The 14,386-nt window shown below is 45.8% G+C and overlaps 2 protein-coding genes across 2 annotated transcripts in view; one reads left to right on the forward strand and one right to left on the reverse strand.

Moving 5' to 3' along the window:
- INSRR (insulin receptor related receptor) overlaps nt 1–1,435 on the forward strand; it is a 41,557-nt gene extending 40,122 nt beyond the window's left edge. The window contains exon 18 of the mRNA XM_044675033.1: nt 131–1,435. Within this exon, the coding sequence (XP_044530968.1) occupies nt 131–371 (241 nt within the window). The 3' untranslated portion in view covers nt 372–1,435. The remainder of the gene's footprint in view (nt 1–130) is intronic.
- A 6,437-nt stretch (nt 1,436–7,872) lies between these two features.
- LOC123244874 (death-associated protein kinase 2-like) overlaps nt 7,873–14,386 on the reverse strand; it is a 19,330-nt gene continuing 12,816 nt past the window's right edge. The window contains exons 4-11 of the mRNA XM_044673518.1: nt 11,748–11,874; nt 11,078–11,126; nt 10,529–10,555; nt 9,948–10,100; nt 9,327–9,372; nt 9,020–9,109; nt 8,406–8,489; nt 7,873–8,136 (exon numbers count right to left, since the gene is read on the reverse strand). Of these exons, the coding sequence (XP_044529453.1) occupies nt 8,056–8,136; nt 8,406–8,489; nt 9,020–9,109; nt 9,327–9,372; nt 9,948–10,100; nt 10,529–10,555; nt 11,078–11,126; nt 11,748–11,874 (657 nt within the window). The 3' untranslated portion in view covers nt 7,873–8,055. The remainder of the gene's footprint in view (nt 8,137–8,405; nt 8,490–9,019; nt 9,110–9,326; nt 9,373–9,947; nt 10,101–10,528; nt 10,556–11,077; nt 11,127–11,747; nt 11,875–14,386) is intronic.

Genomic DNA, 14,386 nt, shown 5'->3' on the forward strand with positions numbered 1-14,386 from the left:
TTCCCCAACATAACCCCAATGATATCACCCACATCTCCCCAGTTCCTCTGGCTAGTTATTCATGGGATCAGGGTGGGGAGATCTTCATGACCCCATCTGATGCCCCACCACTCCCTTCCCCTCATGCCAGACGGGAGCTGATGAGTCGCTGCTGGCAACAGAACCCTCGCCAGCGCCCGACCTTCCTCCAGATCCTGGACAGCATCAAGGATGAGCTGCGCCCATCCTTCCATCTCCTCTCTTTCTACTATAGCCCTGAAAGCCGAGGGGGCCGGGGCTCCTTGGCACCCCCTGATACAGATCCCGACACCCACCCATCCCCTGAGCCCCCTCCAGACTTCAGCCCTCCTAATGGAAGCCTAGGACACTGAGAAGTTCCCTTTCCCCCCGAAGCATGTGGGATCCCTGAATGCCGACGCTGACATCCTGAGGCATCTAGTGGAGGAAACCCAAGCTCCCTCGATGTAACCAGTTCTGATATGGATTCCATGCCCTGACACCCACCCACAGCCCCACAGGTCCACAAGACGGCCCGAAGGGTGGGGGAGATGGGAGATGGGATGGGCCAGGGAATGAAAAGGGTTCTCTCCTGAAGGACCAGGGCCAGATAAGGTGCCTCTGCCCTGAGACTCCATGGGAAGCCAAGAAAAGGGAGTCAATACAATGGAAAGATGAAGGTAGCCCTGGCAGTTGGTGGGGTGCAAGACCCTCACAAGCATAGGGAAAGCTGCATTTTCGCCCACCAGGCATTCCAGTCTCGGATGACATAGCAAATCTTTCCCATACTGTGATATAGATGCTATGTGTGAGCATTGTGAAAATTAGAGAAGACACCCCACCCCAACACCATTTTCTGATACCTAAGCCATTTTAAAGCACTTTGCAGATGCCTGGATTGGGAGTAGGAATCAGAACCCTTCTTGGGCTCACCACCTTCCCCAGGATGATGCCTTTTGGAAGGCCTTTTCTCCCTGGCCTACCCAGCAAAGGATAAGGAGCTTCCCTTTGGACAATGGGGGAAAGAGAAGCACTGGAGTGGGCACTTGTTCCCAAATGTCATCCACAGTTTCATCTCTCTTCCTCGCCCCTTCCCCACCCATCTCCACAAAAATGTGCAGGCCATTTGTAGGGAGGCTTTAGGGTCCCCACTTAATCTCTGCCTTTCTGTGGGAAGATTTTCAATAGACTTCCCTCCACTTTGGACTCAGCCAGTCACCTTACTCCACCCTCCCCACCCCAGGATCCCTCAGCTTGGTGCTGCTCCCTCATTCCCCCTGGGGACATCCCTTGGTGCTGATCTTCTTCCCCTCACTTTCATTTTCGTCTTACTCCTTTTTGAAGTTTCTGCAACTAGGTTTAATTCTTACAGTTCCTTCCTAACCCACTCCTCCTCAGACATGGAGTCTGGAGGAGATGCAATAAAATTCTTGTTTGTATCTGGGGTCTTGGTCATCAGACTGTCCATTTATAAATGAGGTACACTAGAAATTTGCTGCTGTCTGTCCTCCTCCTCTGGGCCCCAAGCTGCTGGGGCTGCTGCCGCTATGGCAGTAGGACAGAATCGACTTTACTGCAGTCAAACCTGCCACCTTCCTCCTCCACAGATCATGAAGGTTGCCCAGTTACTGATAAAAGATCATCTTCCTACCACCTGGGCTTTGAGATGCTAGTGAAGCAGAACAAGTAACTTTGGCCCGTACTCATCACCTATGGGATCCTACAAAATCCCCAGGCCTCGAGTCCAGACCTGTATTCAAATCTGGCCTCAGACACCTCCTAGCTGTGTGATCCAAAGCAAGTCTATTAGTCTCTCCTTTACCCTCCTTAGAATTGTTCCCAAGACAAACCATATGAAGGCATTGTACTAAATGACCTACTCTGTGATCAAGACTGACTCCAACCACCTCTTTCACCATCTTTTCCATACCCCACCCCCTAACATGCGAAACAGCCTCCTCTCACCCCACTCAAAGGTCCTCAAGAAGTAGCCTCAGCCAGATCTACCTTCCCTTAGCTGGGAAAGAAGTTATTTCTTGGACACTTGGTCTCTGCTAGGCAGCATGTCCTGGATAAGAAAAAGGAATGGGCTCAACTACTCTGGCCAGTACCAACAAGCAGCCATCATTCACTCATTGGTTTTGGAGAAGCCCCAGTCTTGGCACAAAGAGACCTAGGCTGGAATTCTGTTTCCAGCCCCTGGGCAGCCACTTGAGTTACAGTTCCCTCATCTCTAATAGGGATAAGAGTGTTTTATTACCCACCTTACCAGTGACCTCAGGGTCACCGTGAGTTAAGCCCTTCATAAGTCTGCTGTGGAAATGTGAATTACTTGAATTATTAGAGGTTTGGTATAAGGCCAAGATATATAGAGCTCATGCTGAGCCTCTTTAGGACTTCTATTTTCCTACCTGCTTGGCTTCTCCTTTGAAATCTCCTTTGCTGGATCATCTCTTTAAGCAAATCATAGTTTTGGGGGGCAGATGGGTGGCTCAGTGGATTGAGAGCCAGGCCTAGAGACAGGAGGTCCTAGGTTCAAATATGGCCTCAGTCACTTCCTAGCTGTGTGACCCTGGGCAAGTCACATAACCCCAATCGCCTAGCACTTGCCACTCTTCTGCTTTAGAACCAATATATGGTATTGATTCTGAGATAGAAGGTAAGGGTTTAAAAAAAATCATAGTTTTTACTAACACCCCTCAACATCTTTAGATGAGATCAAGTTCAAATAATACCCAGGTTAGGCTTGAAGGGGAAAAGTAACAAAAGAGCAACATGCCCAAAAGGGTTAGTGTGCCTATGAAAGAAGACAGTCCTGGTTCTCTTCTTATGGTGTGGAGGGGAATGGTTTGAATATATGTAAAAAGTTTTAAAGCTTGATGTAACACCAACTTGTGGAGCACTAACCCCTAAATTCAGCACCCCTCCAGTCCACCCTCCTCTCCCAGCTGCCTCCACTGGTTCAATCTTCTACAATGCTGGAGAGCCCCCAAGGTGGAGCTCCCAGGAAACAGCCTGGACTCAACATGCCCCAAGGACAAGGTGTTGTGTTCATGTCAAAAGCCTCAGACTTCTAACCCCAAACAGCTATCTCAAAAATTTGTTACTCGGAGTAGACTAGGCATAAATCCAATGGAATCCATTCCCACTACCAGGAATAGTATATGTCCTTCTTTGGGGGACTCTCAGCTAGCTTCATTAACATTTGGTGAGCTCTCTCTCACATCTTTCAATCTCCCATTTTCAATCTCTTATCTGCCTTCTTTCCTGCTGCCTTCTTCAAAAACCTTAACCCTGTCATTTCCTCTAGCTATCAGCTTAGCGCTTAGACTTCCTCTTACTGTATCAAACCCCTAGAAAAGGTCACCAAACATTAATGGCCTTCTCTTCTTCACTAGATATCTTTAGTATCTAACTTTACCATTGAAGGCCATTGTGCTCTCCAAGTTTCCAGTGATCTCTAAATCTGATACCATGTCGATAAATTTGATGGTCTTTTCTCAGACTATACATATATACTTCATATAATTACATATATATTTTTATATATCTATTTTAAACCCTTACCTTCCACCTTAGAATCAATACTATGTATTGGTTCCAAGGCAGAAGAGCAGTAAGGGCTAGGCAATGGGGGTTAAGTGACTTGTCCAGGATCATACAGCTAGGCAGTGTCTGAGGCTAGATTCCAACAAAGGACTTCCCATCTCTAGGCCTGGCTCTCAATCCATTGAGCTACCCAGCTCCCCCCCACCGGTTAAGTGACTTGCCCAGGGTCACACAGGAAGTGCCGGAGGTCAAATTTGAACCCAGGTCCTTCTAACTCCAAGCCTGGCTCTCTAACCACTGGGCCACCTCACTACCCCTGTATATATTTTTTATCTCTCATCATTTAAGGCTGTTGACCAACCTTCATTCTAGAAGCTCTTTCCTCTGAGAACCCTTTTTCCCATTTCCCTTCCTGCTTGGCTTCTCCTTCTTAGTCTCCTTTGCTTGATCACCATCCATGTCCCACTCCATAACTCTGAATGGCCCCCAAGGATTTGACCTGGATCTTTTCTTTTTCTATACCCTTTCTGGGTGATCTCCTCAGCTTCCATTGTTTCTATGCAAATGACTCCTGAATCTACATACTTGGCCCTCAACTTTCTCCTGAACATCAGTCCTACATCAATAATTTCCTGTTGAACACCTTCTCCTGGATGCTTGAAAGGCAGTACTCAGTATCTGGCTATCTGCCCTGCTATTGTCCTCACTCCTCACCGGGAACAAAAAGACCTTGCCTCCCTGTCCTAGAGCTTGCCTTGTAGCCAGCCTGAGCCATGTTTCAAAGCCATATATTCCCAGGGCATCTGGGTATACATCTTAGCATCTAACCTGCTGCCACAAAAGATTGTCCTCCCCAATATGTACACTTTCTACCATTTGCCCTTAGAACAGTGACCCAGTGAATATTCTCATTGCTTCCAGAAAAGGCATAAAAATGGATTGGCCTATAATACTTCATTCACTATGTCTGCCATTTCCTCAAACAAAAGATCCCCTTCACTGGCTGCCATATATGCTATCTCTCCCTTAGAATATAAGTTCCTTTGGGGAAGATACTGATTTTTGCACAGTGATTAGCACATAGTAGGAGCTTAATGCTTTTATTCATTCATTCATTCATTTCCCTAAACCTGTCCTTTCTCCAAATTTCCCCATTTCTCTTGAGAGTACCACCAACCTAGTCAAACAGGTTGACAACCTTGAAGTCATTCCTGACCCTTCACCTCTTCATTCCCACATCCCATATCCAATCAGTTATCAAACCTTCTCACTTTTCACTTCCACAGCATCTCTCATAGCCCTCATAAAACTATTAGGCCTTTATCGTCCTTCACTCTGACTAACAATAGCTACCTAATCTTTCTGCTTCTAGTTTCTCCTCTTTCCAATTCATCCTACACAGCTGCCAAAAATCATCTTTCCTGTCACTTCCCTGTTCAAGAATCTCAGTGGCTCCCTTTTGCCTTTAATTTGCCATTTAAAGTCTCATAATTTGGCTCCAGACTACCTTTTATAAGATATTATTCTTTCATGTACTTTATATTTCTAGCCAAATGGGATTTCTCTGAACTTGGAATTTTATTTCCTGCCTCTTCACCTTTGTGCAAACTACTCCTTATGCCTGGAATACACTTTCTCTTTTGCCTCTTAGAATCCTGCCTTGTTTTTCAGTTGTGTCTGGCTCTTCATGACCCCATTTGGGTTTTTCTTGGCAAAAGATCCTGGAGTGGTCTGCCATTTTCTTCAGTTCATTTTACTGATAAGGAAAGTAAGGCATACAGGGTTAAATGACTTGTCCAGGATCACACAGCTAGTGTTTGAGACTAGATTTGAACTCCAAAGTCCAGCACCCTATCCACTGTGCCTCCTAGCTACCAATTAGAATTCTTAACTTCTGACAAGTTTCAATTCAAGAGCCCTTCTTCTGGGAAGTTTGTTTTCCCATCCTGAAATTAGCTTGTATTTACTTATCTGTCCAAAATTCAAAGAGGCAGCATGGCATAGTGGAAAACATGCTGGGGTTCTCATCAGGAAATCATCATGTGCCTCTGACACTAGTTGTGTGACCCTGGGCAAGTCGCTAATTTCTATGTGCTTCTGGCAGTTGCCTGGGATTTTACTATTAGGCGATGGCCTGCTGCAACCCTTAGAGTGCTGGAGTTTCCTCCAGAGGGAATGGCACATCTTTTGTAATACTCCACTGATCGAATAAACTAACCAATCAACAAGGCATCCCCATGAAGCAAGGCCCTGAGCTGGCCGGATGGAGAGGGACATCTCTGAGGCTGAGGATGTTTTTCCTTTTGTCTTTTTGTCCCACCCCACCACACCCCCTCCCCCCCCACACTCCGGGCTTAGCACAGAGAAGAATGCTGGGAGAGTTTTAACTGCTTTGTAGGATGCTACTAGGCCACCTGCGAATTGCCTCCACAGTTGCTGAAGCAACAATGACCCCTAATGGCCAAGCCGGAGACTGCAGCTCCGACATATAGTGGGAAGGACTTAATAGACGATTATAGGATCCTAGGATTCAGAGTTCAATGAGCCAATCCAGTTTTAGGGAGAGGCTTACCCAAGATCAGACAGGCTCAGTGAATTGAAAGTCAAGCCTATTGATGGGAAGTCCTGGGTTCAAATCTGACTTCAGACACTTCCTAGCTAGTCATTTAACCCCCATTACTTAGCCCAGTGATAGCCAACCTTTTAGAGACGGAGTGCCAGGCCCTGCCCTCCCCAGAACACATGCTGGGCCCCTGGCCTTACCCCACACAGGGAAGGGAGGAAGCACTCTCATAGGGCTACTGGACGGAGGGGCCAGTGAAGTGAGGAATGTCTTCAGTTAGTGTAGAGGGGGAGGGGAGTGGCCCAAGTGCTCTGCTCCCCTCCCGCTCTGCCCCCTGTGAGCTGCCCATCTTACCCACTGTGTACTCCCATTGGCTGCTGGGCAGAAGGGCAAGGGATGGAAAAAAGTGTCATCAGGCATGGTGGAGAGGGGAAGGGGAGCAGCTCTGCCTGAGGCTCTCTGCCTTTCCAGTAACAAACTGGAGTGGGGGAGATGCCCACAGAGAGTGATCCATGTGCCCTCTTTGACACCCATGCCATAGGTTCACCATCACTGGCCTAGTCCTTACTGCTCTTCCTCCTTGGAGCCAATGCACAAATGGAAGGTAAGGGTTTTAAAAAATATTTGTTAAAAAAATAATTCAACCTCATAGCCTCATTTCACAAATGAGGAACTCGAGGCTCACAAATTCCCTGCCACACAGTGTGTGCTTAATAAATACTAGTTGATTTGATTCGATTTTCTCAGGCTCCTAAAGAAAGTTAATGGTTGCCTTCTCCCACATCTCCTCTGTGACTGATCACCAGAAACAAGCCCAACATAGGCAGAGAATGTTCTAGGTTATCCTCGAGTCTGAGCCATCTTCAGTAGGCGGAGGAATCACTAGGGCACACACATGCACTTGCTCACACAAATTCCTCAAGGGGGGTGAGAGGTAGGGAAGGTGGAGATGCTATTGTCCAGTCGTGTCCAACTCTTTGTGACCCTCTTTAGGATTTTCTTGGCAGAGATACTGGAGGGATTTGCCATTTCCTTCTTGGCTAATTTTGCAAATGAAGAAACTGAGACCAACAGGATTAAGTGACTTGCCCAAGGTGACAGAGCCAATAATTAGTGTCTGAGGCCAGATTTGAGCTTAGGAAGATTTAGTCTTCAAGCCCTGAGCTCTATCCACTGAACCAACTAGGGGCTAAGGTGGAGATAGAAATGTCTTCCACATTAGTCATTAGAAAGTCTAGGTTTCTAGTTCCATCTCTGCTGCCTACTAGCTATTGAGGCATTAGGTCATTTCTCCTCTCTAAGCCTTGGTCCTTCTATCTGTAAAATGGGGTATTGTGATAATATCTGTCCTGCCTACCTCACAAGACTGAAAGCCTTAAATATAAAGTGGGTTGGCCTGGAAGAGTCAGTATAGCAGACTTAGAGCTAAAAGTAACCTTAAAGGTCATTTAATCCAATTCTCTTTTTTTATAGATGGGGAAATTGAGGACCAAAGAGGTTCATTGCCTTTTCCTAGGTCCCAGAATTGATGAAAGGTAAACATTTGCCAAACATTCACATTTCCTGAACTTGGGATTCAAAGCCAGGTCCTTTAGCTCCAGACCCAAGCTACAGCTACACCGAGCTGCCTCTGCCCAACAGAGTCATATACAACAACTTCAGAGAAGAAAGAGAAAGCCCCATTCTTTCGTTTCCTTCCCACCTCTTCCCATCTCTACCCCCAAGATTCAGAGAGAACACAGAGTCACTGGGAGAATATCAGCTTCATGTTGAGTGAAAAAAAAACTGAAGCTGGAGAGTCAGGGTGGAGCATGGAAGATAAGTGGCACAGAGTAGTAGCATGTCCCTCCCAGTACCTCTGGCACTGCCCCTTGTTCCCTCCAAACCAGCAAAGAGCATGTTAGCCGGCTGAGGGGCTCTCCTCCACCCATCACTGCTTTCCAGAATCAGGAGTAGCTGCTGCGTCTTCGGCGGAGGAGGGAGGCCGGGGGCACTGGGGAGTCCTCTTGGTCGCTCTCACAGGCTCTCTGGATTGGAGGGGCAAAGGGTGACCCAATTATGGATTCATACCAGAGCTCCCCCTTGCCCACCTGGGGATATTCAGCAGGGCTCCATCCCTGCAGACCCATGCTGAGCCATTCAAGTATGGGGTTCAGCTGGGGCCAGGTCCATATGGTTCAAGTGTGAATATACAGAGCTCAGGGTGCCAGACAGCTCGAGAAAAAAATGAGAAGGCTGGAAGGGACTGGGAGGGGAATGTGTGGAGAGGTTGGGGAAGGGGGTGGAGAGGTCTCACCAGATCTTCATTCTCCTTGGTATGTATACAGAACAGACTCATTCTGCAGAGGTGATTACAGGGGGCGATCATGTGGTAGCTTTGCTAAGGTAGATAAAAAGAGGGAGGTGAGGGTCTCCATCAGCCCCACTCCACTTTTAACTTGTAGGGTACAAAGGGTACTGGACTTTTGAGTCCCAGAACCTGGGTTCAGATCTCAGATCCCACACTTAACTGTCTGACGATAGAGAAGTCACCACCTCTAAGATTGCTTCCTGGTCTAAGTGTGTCTAATACTTGCACTGCCTCCCATGCCCATATCTAGCAGGGGTGGATTTCTTTGCTGGTTAATGGGAATATCATTGGATTTAGAGGACCTGGGCTCAAATCCCGACTTTACTGCTTATTTTTGTGACTTTTGGCAAGTCACTTAATTTCTCTGTCCTCAGCTTCTCAACTGTAAAAATGAAGGGGTTGGCCTGGATGATCCAAAATCTTCCAGCTTTCACTTCTACAGTCCTTTGTATGCTCCTTACAACTATGAGACACTGGGACTTTCTGAACCTAGGCACTAGGCCAAAGAACTCCCCAAGTCCCAGAGGCTAAGCCAACAAAAGGAAACTATTGTAGCTCACCTTCTTCTTACGTTCAATATTGAACCTGCGGAAGTTATCCATGTTTATCAAGCAGGAGTCTCGGTTCCTCTCCTGTTTTATGGTCAGAGGCTAAGAACACAACAGGTGCTGTCTCCTCTAGCTGCCCTCTTGACTAGAAGGCAGAATCACCACCTCTCTTGCCCATTGACTCAGACCTTGAGGCTGAGACCTTCAACATTCCCTTTGGAGACCAATGAGTACCACCCTGCATGTCTCATTAGGTTGGCACTGCCTAGCCCTGGGTTTTCAGGGTTAAATCATGAACCCACATTCTTAAATGTAATACCTTAATCCATGGGTGAAGGAGAGCTTGAGCTGATGTCATCCGTTCCCTGCCAAGCACAAAGATAGGGTTGGCACAGCCCTGGGTCCCTGCCCCCATCATTTCTTGGCACCCTCTACTCCCATCAAGCAAACCTGTCCTTTCTCTGTCCCCATACCCATTTTCCCCTCTGCCCAATTCCATCTTCCAAGTCTATTCTCAGATAGGACAGTCACCCCCTGAAGGAATGGCCTTTATTCCTCTCTATCCAGCTCTACCCCCTCCCCTCTATGAAAGGACTATAGGATTTAGAGAAGAATTAGGCTTTAGATATCATCTAATCCAACTTCCTCACATTCCAGTTAAAGAACTAAAAGATTAAATGACTTGCCCAAAGTCATCCAAGTGATAACTTATAAGTGGTAAAGTCAGGATTTGAATCCAGACCCTGATTACAAATCAGGTACTCTTTCCATGATATCCTTTTATCTATCTTTTCTACTCTCTAAATCACTAAGCCTTTGCAGGTGGGAACAGGAAAGGAAATAAGGCAGTGGCTGAGATTGGAGCAGGAAGATTGAGATACACAGTTGATAGAATCTAGGGATGGAGGATAACATTCAAGGGTAGGTGCTCATTGGATACTTGGGGTTAATAACCAGCAGCTGGTTGATGAAGTCCTTGGCTATGGCTGATGTGGAACTGAAGTGTGTGTCCTCATATTTAAAAATGCCTTTGGTGACATTGTTGATAGTCTCATTTTCCGTTTCACCCTGGAAAGGGGATATGCCGCTGAGCCTGCGGGGTCCACAGAGTGGGCATTCAGAGTGGGTACATCAGGGGAAAGGGAATGATCAAACCTTCCCCCAGGAGCCCAGAAAGCTGGGTCCAATTCACAGAATCTGAGAGTTGGAAGGGGCTCAAAGGCCACATCCAGGACTCAAACCAATTCACCCCAGGCTTCTAGTACTGCCCCTGGACATGCTCAAGACCCATCTCCCCATCAATTCTCCCTTGGCCATTCCCCATCTAATAATATATCCTCCACTCCAGGGCCATCCCAACCTCCCTCCAGGGAATCAGGGTTCCTCTTGACCATGCCGACAGCAGGCAGGCTGCCCTAGCTTCCCCAGCCCCTTTACTCTCACCCCCATGGGAGAAGGGATTGGAAGGCAGCCCTCTGGTGTGTAGTAGTGGTGGTGGGGTAGTGGGAAGGAGGCACTCACAGAACATAGGTGATGACACCAACACTCCTAGAATAGAAGGAGAATCTGGTTCAGAGAAAGGTGACTGCTTATTCTCCCTACCTCCTCAAACCACAGATCTTAATTCCAAATAAAAGAGGAAAGACAGGATATAGAGAGAGTGGAGAGGAAGAGCAAAGAAACACAGACAATAGGCTATGAGATGATGACAGGAGGTAGGGGGAAGAGATAGGGGAGGAGAGAGAAGAAACAGGGAGAGGGAAGAATGGAAAATGGAACCAAAGTTGGAGAAAGAAAAACTGAAGGGAGAGAAACAGAATAAGGGCAAAAAGTGACAAAAAAAAAAAAAAAAAAAAAGGCTAAGGGTTCAGAAAACCAGAGAAAGAGAGAGAGAGAGAGAGAGAGACAGAGAGAGACAGAGAGAGACAGAGAGAGAGAGAGAGAGAGAGACAGACAGACAGACAGACAGACAGAGAAAGTCTTCTAAGCAGAAGAGACCCCAATTCCCTCCCTTGGTCCTCCCCAGCTCCCTCCCATACAGTCTCTTTCTTTCTAACCCATAGCCCTCACCACATGTCTGCAACAACAGAGAGAGGTTCCAACTTGATCACTTCCGGAGCTGAAAGGGGAAAGCGCTCATCCTGAGGGAGCCCAGGGTGGTGACCTCCACCCCTGGGCCCCATGCCGCCCTGCAGCTGGGCTCCTGAGTACCTGGGCTATCAAGCCCTGGCAGGTCCCAGACTGGAATTCCTATGCAGAGGAAGATTTGTAGGAAGGAGGAAGGAGCTAAGGCCATGGAGGGAATGGGAGAGGGCCAGATTAAGGTCAAGTGAGTGAGGGTGTATCTCATGGAGGGTAAAGAGAGAAGGGCTGAAACTGCCACAAGGAGGGGTGGTGGCTAGATAGCTAAGGGAAACATGAATGATGGAATGAGAAAGCTGATAGAGGAAGAAGCTCCATTGGAATTCATCTCTCAGGGGAAATGAATTCTTAATAAAGTAGGAGATGTAAAAGACTAAAGATTGAGGAAGGTGAACTTTAAAACAACAATAAAACATTGCAATGAGACAAAGGTTTGGGAGAAGGACACCCTAATGAAAGCAAGGGAATAGCTGAAATAACTGCCAGAAAGGTCCAACCAGTGAGTTCTTAATAAGGCAAAGACAAATAGGCTCTGGGAATTTGAAGGTAGAGCTAGGATGGAGACCCTGGGATCCTAGAATCCAATCTCTCTACCTACCAATATACTCAGGAATCCCACACCGTTTTTGGAGGCACGTGTTTTTCTCAATATTCTGGGCCATCTCGAAGCCAGTTATCTTGATGTTAGGTTTAATATCTTTCTGCTGTAGCATGATGATCTCAGGCTAGGGAGAGGGAAAAAGAAATTCTTGGCCAGCTCTCAGTTCCTGCTTCACCAATCCAAACTTATTCACCCCAGACTTAATACCTGCTTTCACCATAGGGGGTGGATAAAGTGTAAGTATCATTCACTATGACTTCTTATGTCCCAGCTCCTGCTCCAATCCAACACCTAAATCTGTGATGTCTCCCATAATATTAAAAACTCATACATATTTCCATGTATACATATTTTTTCTCAAAGCCACCATCTAAACCTGGATTTCCAGGCTCCTGCTCATTGCCCCTTTTCACCATTTTTGATATTCCAGTGATGACAAACATCCCTTATACCCATTCTAAATAAGGAACGAAATGTTTTGTGAAATTTGGGGGTAACCTCTGTGTCCGGTTAAAGTATATTGATTTTGTGGTGATGGGAGTGGTCTTATTTTGTTTTTATTTCGTTGTCCTTTGATGGAAAGCAAGGTTAAATATCGAGTTCCCTAATGGATTATATAGTACTTTATATAGATGGAGTAACAAACAGGCCACAATGCAAGGAGGATGCATGATTTGCTGAAAGTGAATGTGGGAATGAAAGAGTGGGCCAGTGAACTCAGCCCAGAGAACCCAGATGAGTGAATCCCAAGTTAGGTTTAGCTATGCTTCTGGAGGGAACAAGAAATGTCAATTCACAGAACACTTGGTCGTCTCATCTCATAGTGCTGAGGAAGAACAAAAACAAAACCCAAAAAACTCTTATAAAGACCAACTTAGAGTATGCGCCCATGTCTCTTACAGTGGATGGAGTACAGAAATCTATGAAGTACTGCCAAAGAATTTCCAAATCAAGACAACATATACCTTATACATACTACATACAGCATATAAAGTGACTTAGATGTGAAATCAAGAAAACTATGTTGTGAAATATGTTTAAGAAACGATAGAGGCCAAATGCTTGAGGGCAGTTCAGAACCTGTATATCACCTTCCCCAGGGGAACATCTGTCTAAACAATGACCCAAACAGAACAAAGACCAGTTCGTCTGACTGTAATTTAGTGCTTGGCTTTGATTTTGGTCCAGACTTGTTCCTTCATGTGTGAAGAGAACTCCTAGACAAGAAACCTCCTCTACCAAAGCAACCCATGGTCTTAAGAGAGTTGCCCAGGGAAAGTTAGTATTTGTTAGAGAATTTGAACCCAGGTCTTCTTGACTCTACCACAAGAACTCCACTATACTAGATAGTACCTTTCACTCTAGCCTGAAAATGCACTTCAAGGTATATCTGATTCCCACAACCCCTGATCACTCACAGGGTAGAAAAAGAATGCTCCCTTCTTGTACCACTCCTCTGCACTATCTTGAATGCCATAAAGAGTTATGGTGAGACAGAATTATTTGGCTTCTCCTTCCCCCAAGGTCTGGGCAATAATCTCCCATTCTGGGGCATCTAGGTGGCAGAGTGGATAAGAGTGCCAAGCCTGGAGTTGGGAGGACCTAGGTTCAAATCTGGCACTTCTGAGCTAAATGACCCTGAACAAAAGTCATTTAACCCCAATTGCCATTCCCACTCTCTCCTTTCATGGACTTTTTGGGCTTCTAGTCTCTGAAGCATGTCAATTGGAGGTCCCCCAGTCACTAAGTTCTTTGGTTTTCTGCAAGTCTCTGGCTTTTCCAGCATCTCTTTATAAAGGGGGTGACTCATTTCAACTGTTCTCTTCAAAGTACAACATTAATACATCTTAGGCAACTACTTTTAAATATCATGGACAACTTCCCTTCATACTTTTTTCTTTCTTTCCTTTTTCTAAATGCTCACAATCCATCCCTTTAATAACATGTAGAATTTTATCAGCAATCAACATCAAGCTCACCAGTATATAATTTACAGTATCCATTTTCTTCCCTGGAAGACTCAAAGACAAAAAACATTTGCCCTTTTCCAGTCCTGCAGCACCTGTCTCCACAATCGTTCAGAGATCACTGACAGCACCATCCCATCTGCTAGTTCTTTCAGTAGTCCATACAAATCTGGTGACTCAAATTCATTGACCTAGGAATTCTTAACTATCTATTTACCTTGAGTTTCTATTTCTTGTTAACCATTCTTATTCCATCCTTTACAGTCAAAGATCTTTCTCCTTGGCAGAGAAAACAGAAAAGTTAGGTGGTCTTGCCTTCTTTCTCTCCATTGCCCATTATCATTAGACCCTCACCCTGAGAGGAAGTCTTGCTTCTTCTTTGATCATCAACCTCTTGCCCCCAGCATAACTTTATAAGAGTCTTTTTTGTTGCCTTTTTTTCATAGTCAGTCTCAGATAATTCTGAATTTTAGTATTTCTGACTCTGTCCTTAAAGGACCCTGCCATTCTCTTGTCTTGCTTCTTTCTTCTTTATATATCTTGTGTTTTTATTTTCATAACTTTAAAAAAATTTAAACAATCAAGCTTTTTTTTCTCTACCACCCTGTACCCCTGCAAAACACACACACACACACACACACACACACACACACACACACACACACACAC

This window comes from Gracilinanus agilis, chromosome 4 (genome assembly GCF_016433145.1).
Source record: "Gracilinanus agilis isolate LMUSP501 chromosome 4, AgileGrace, whole genome shotgun sequence".
In the NCBI taxonomy this organism is placed as follows: Eukaryota; Metazoa; Chordata; class Mammalia; order Didelphimorphia; family Didelphidae; genus Gracilinanus; species Gracilinanus agilis.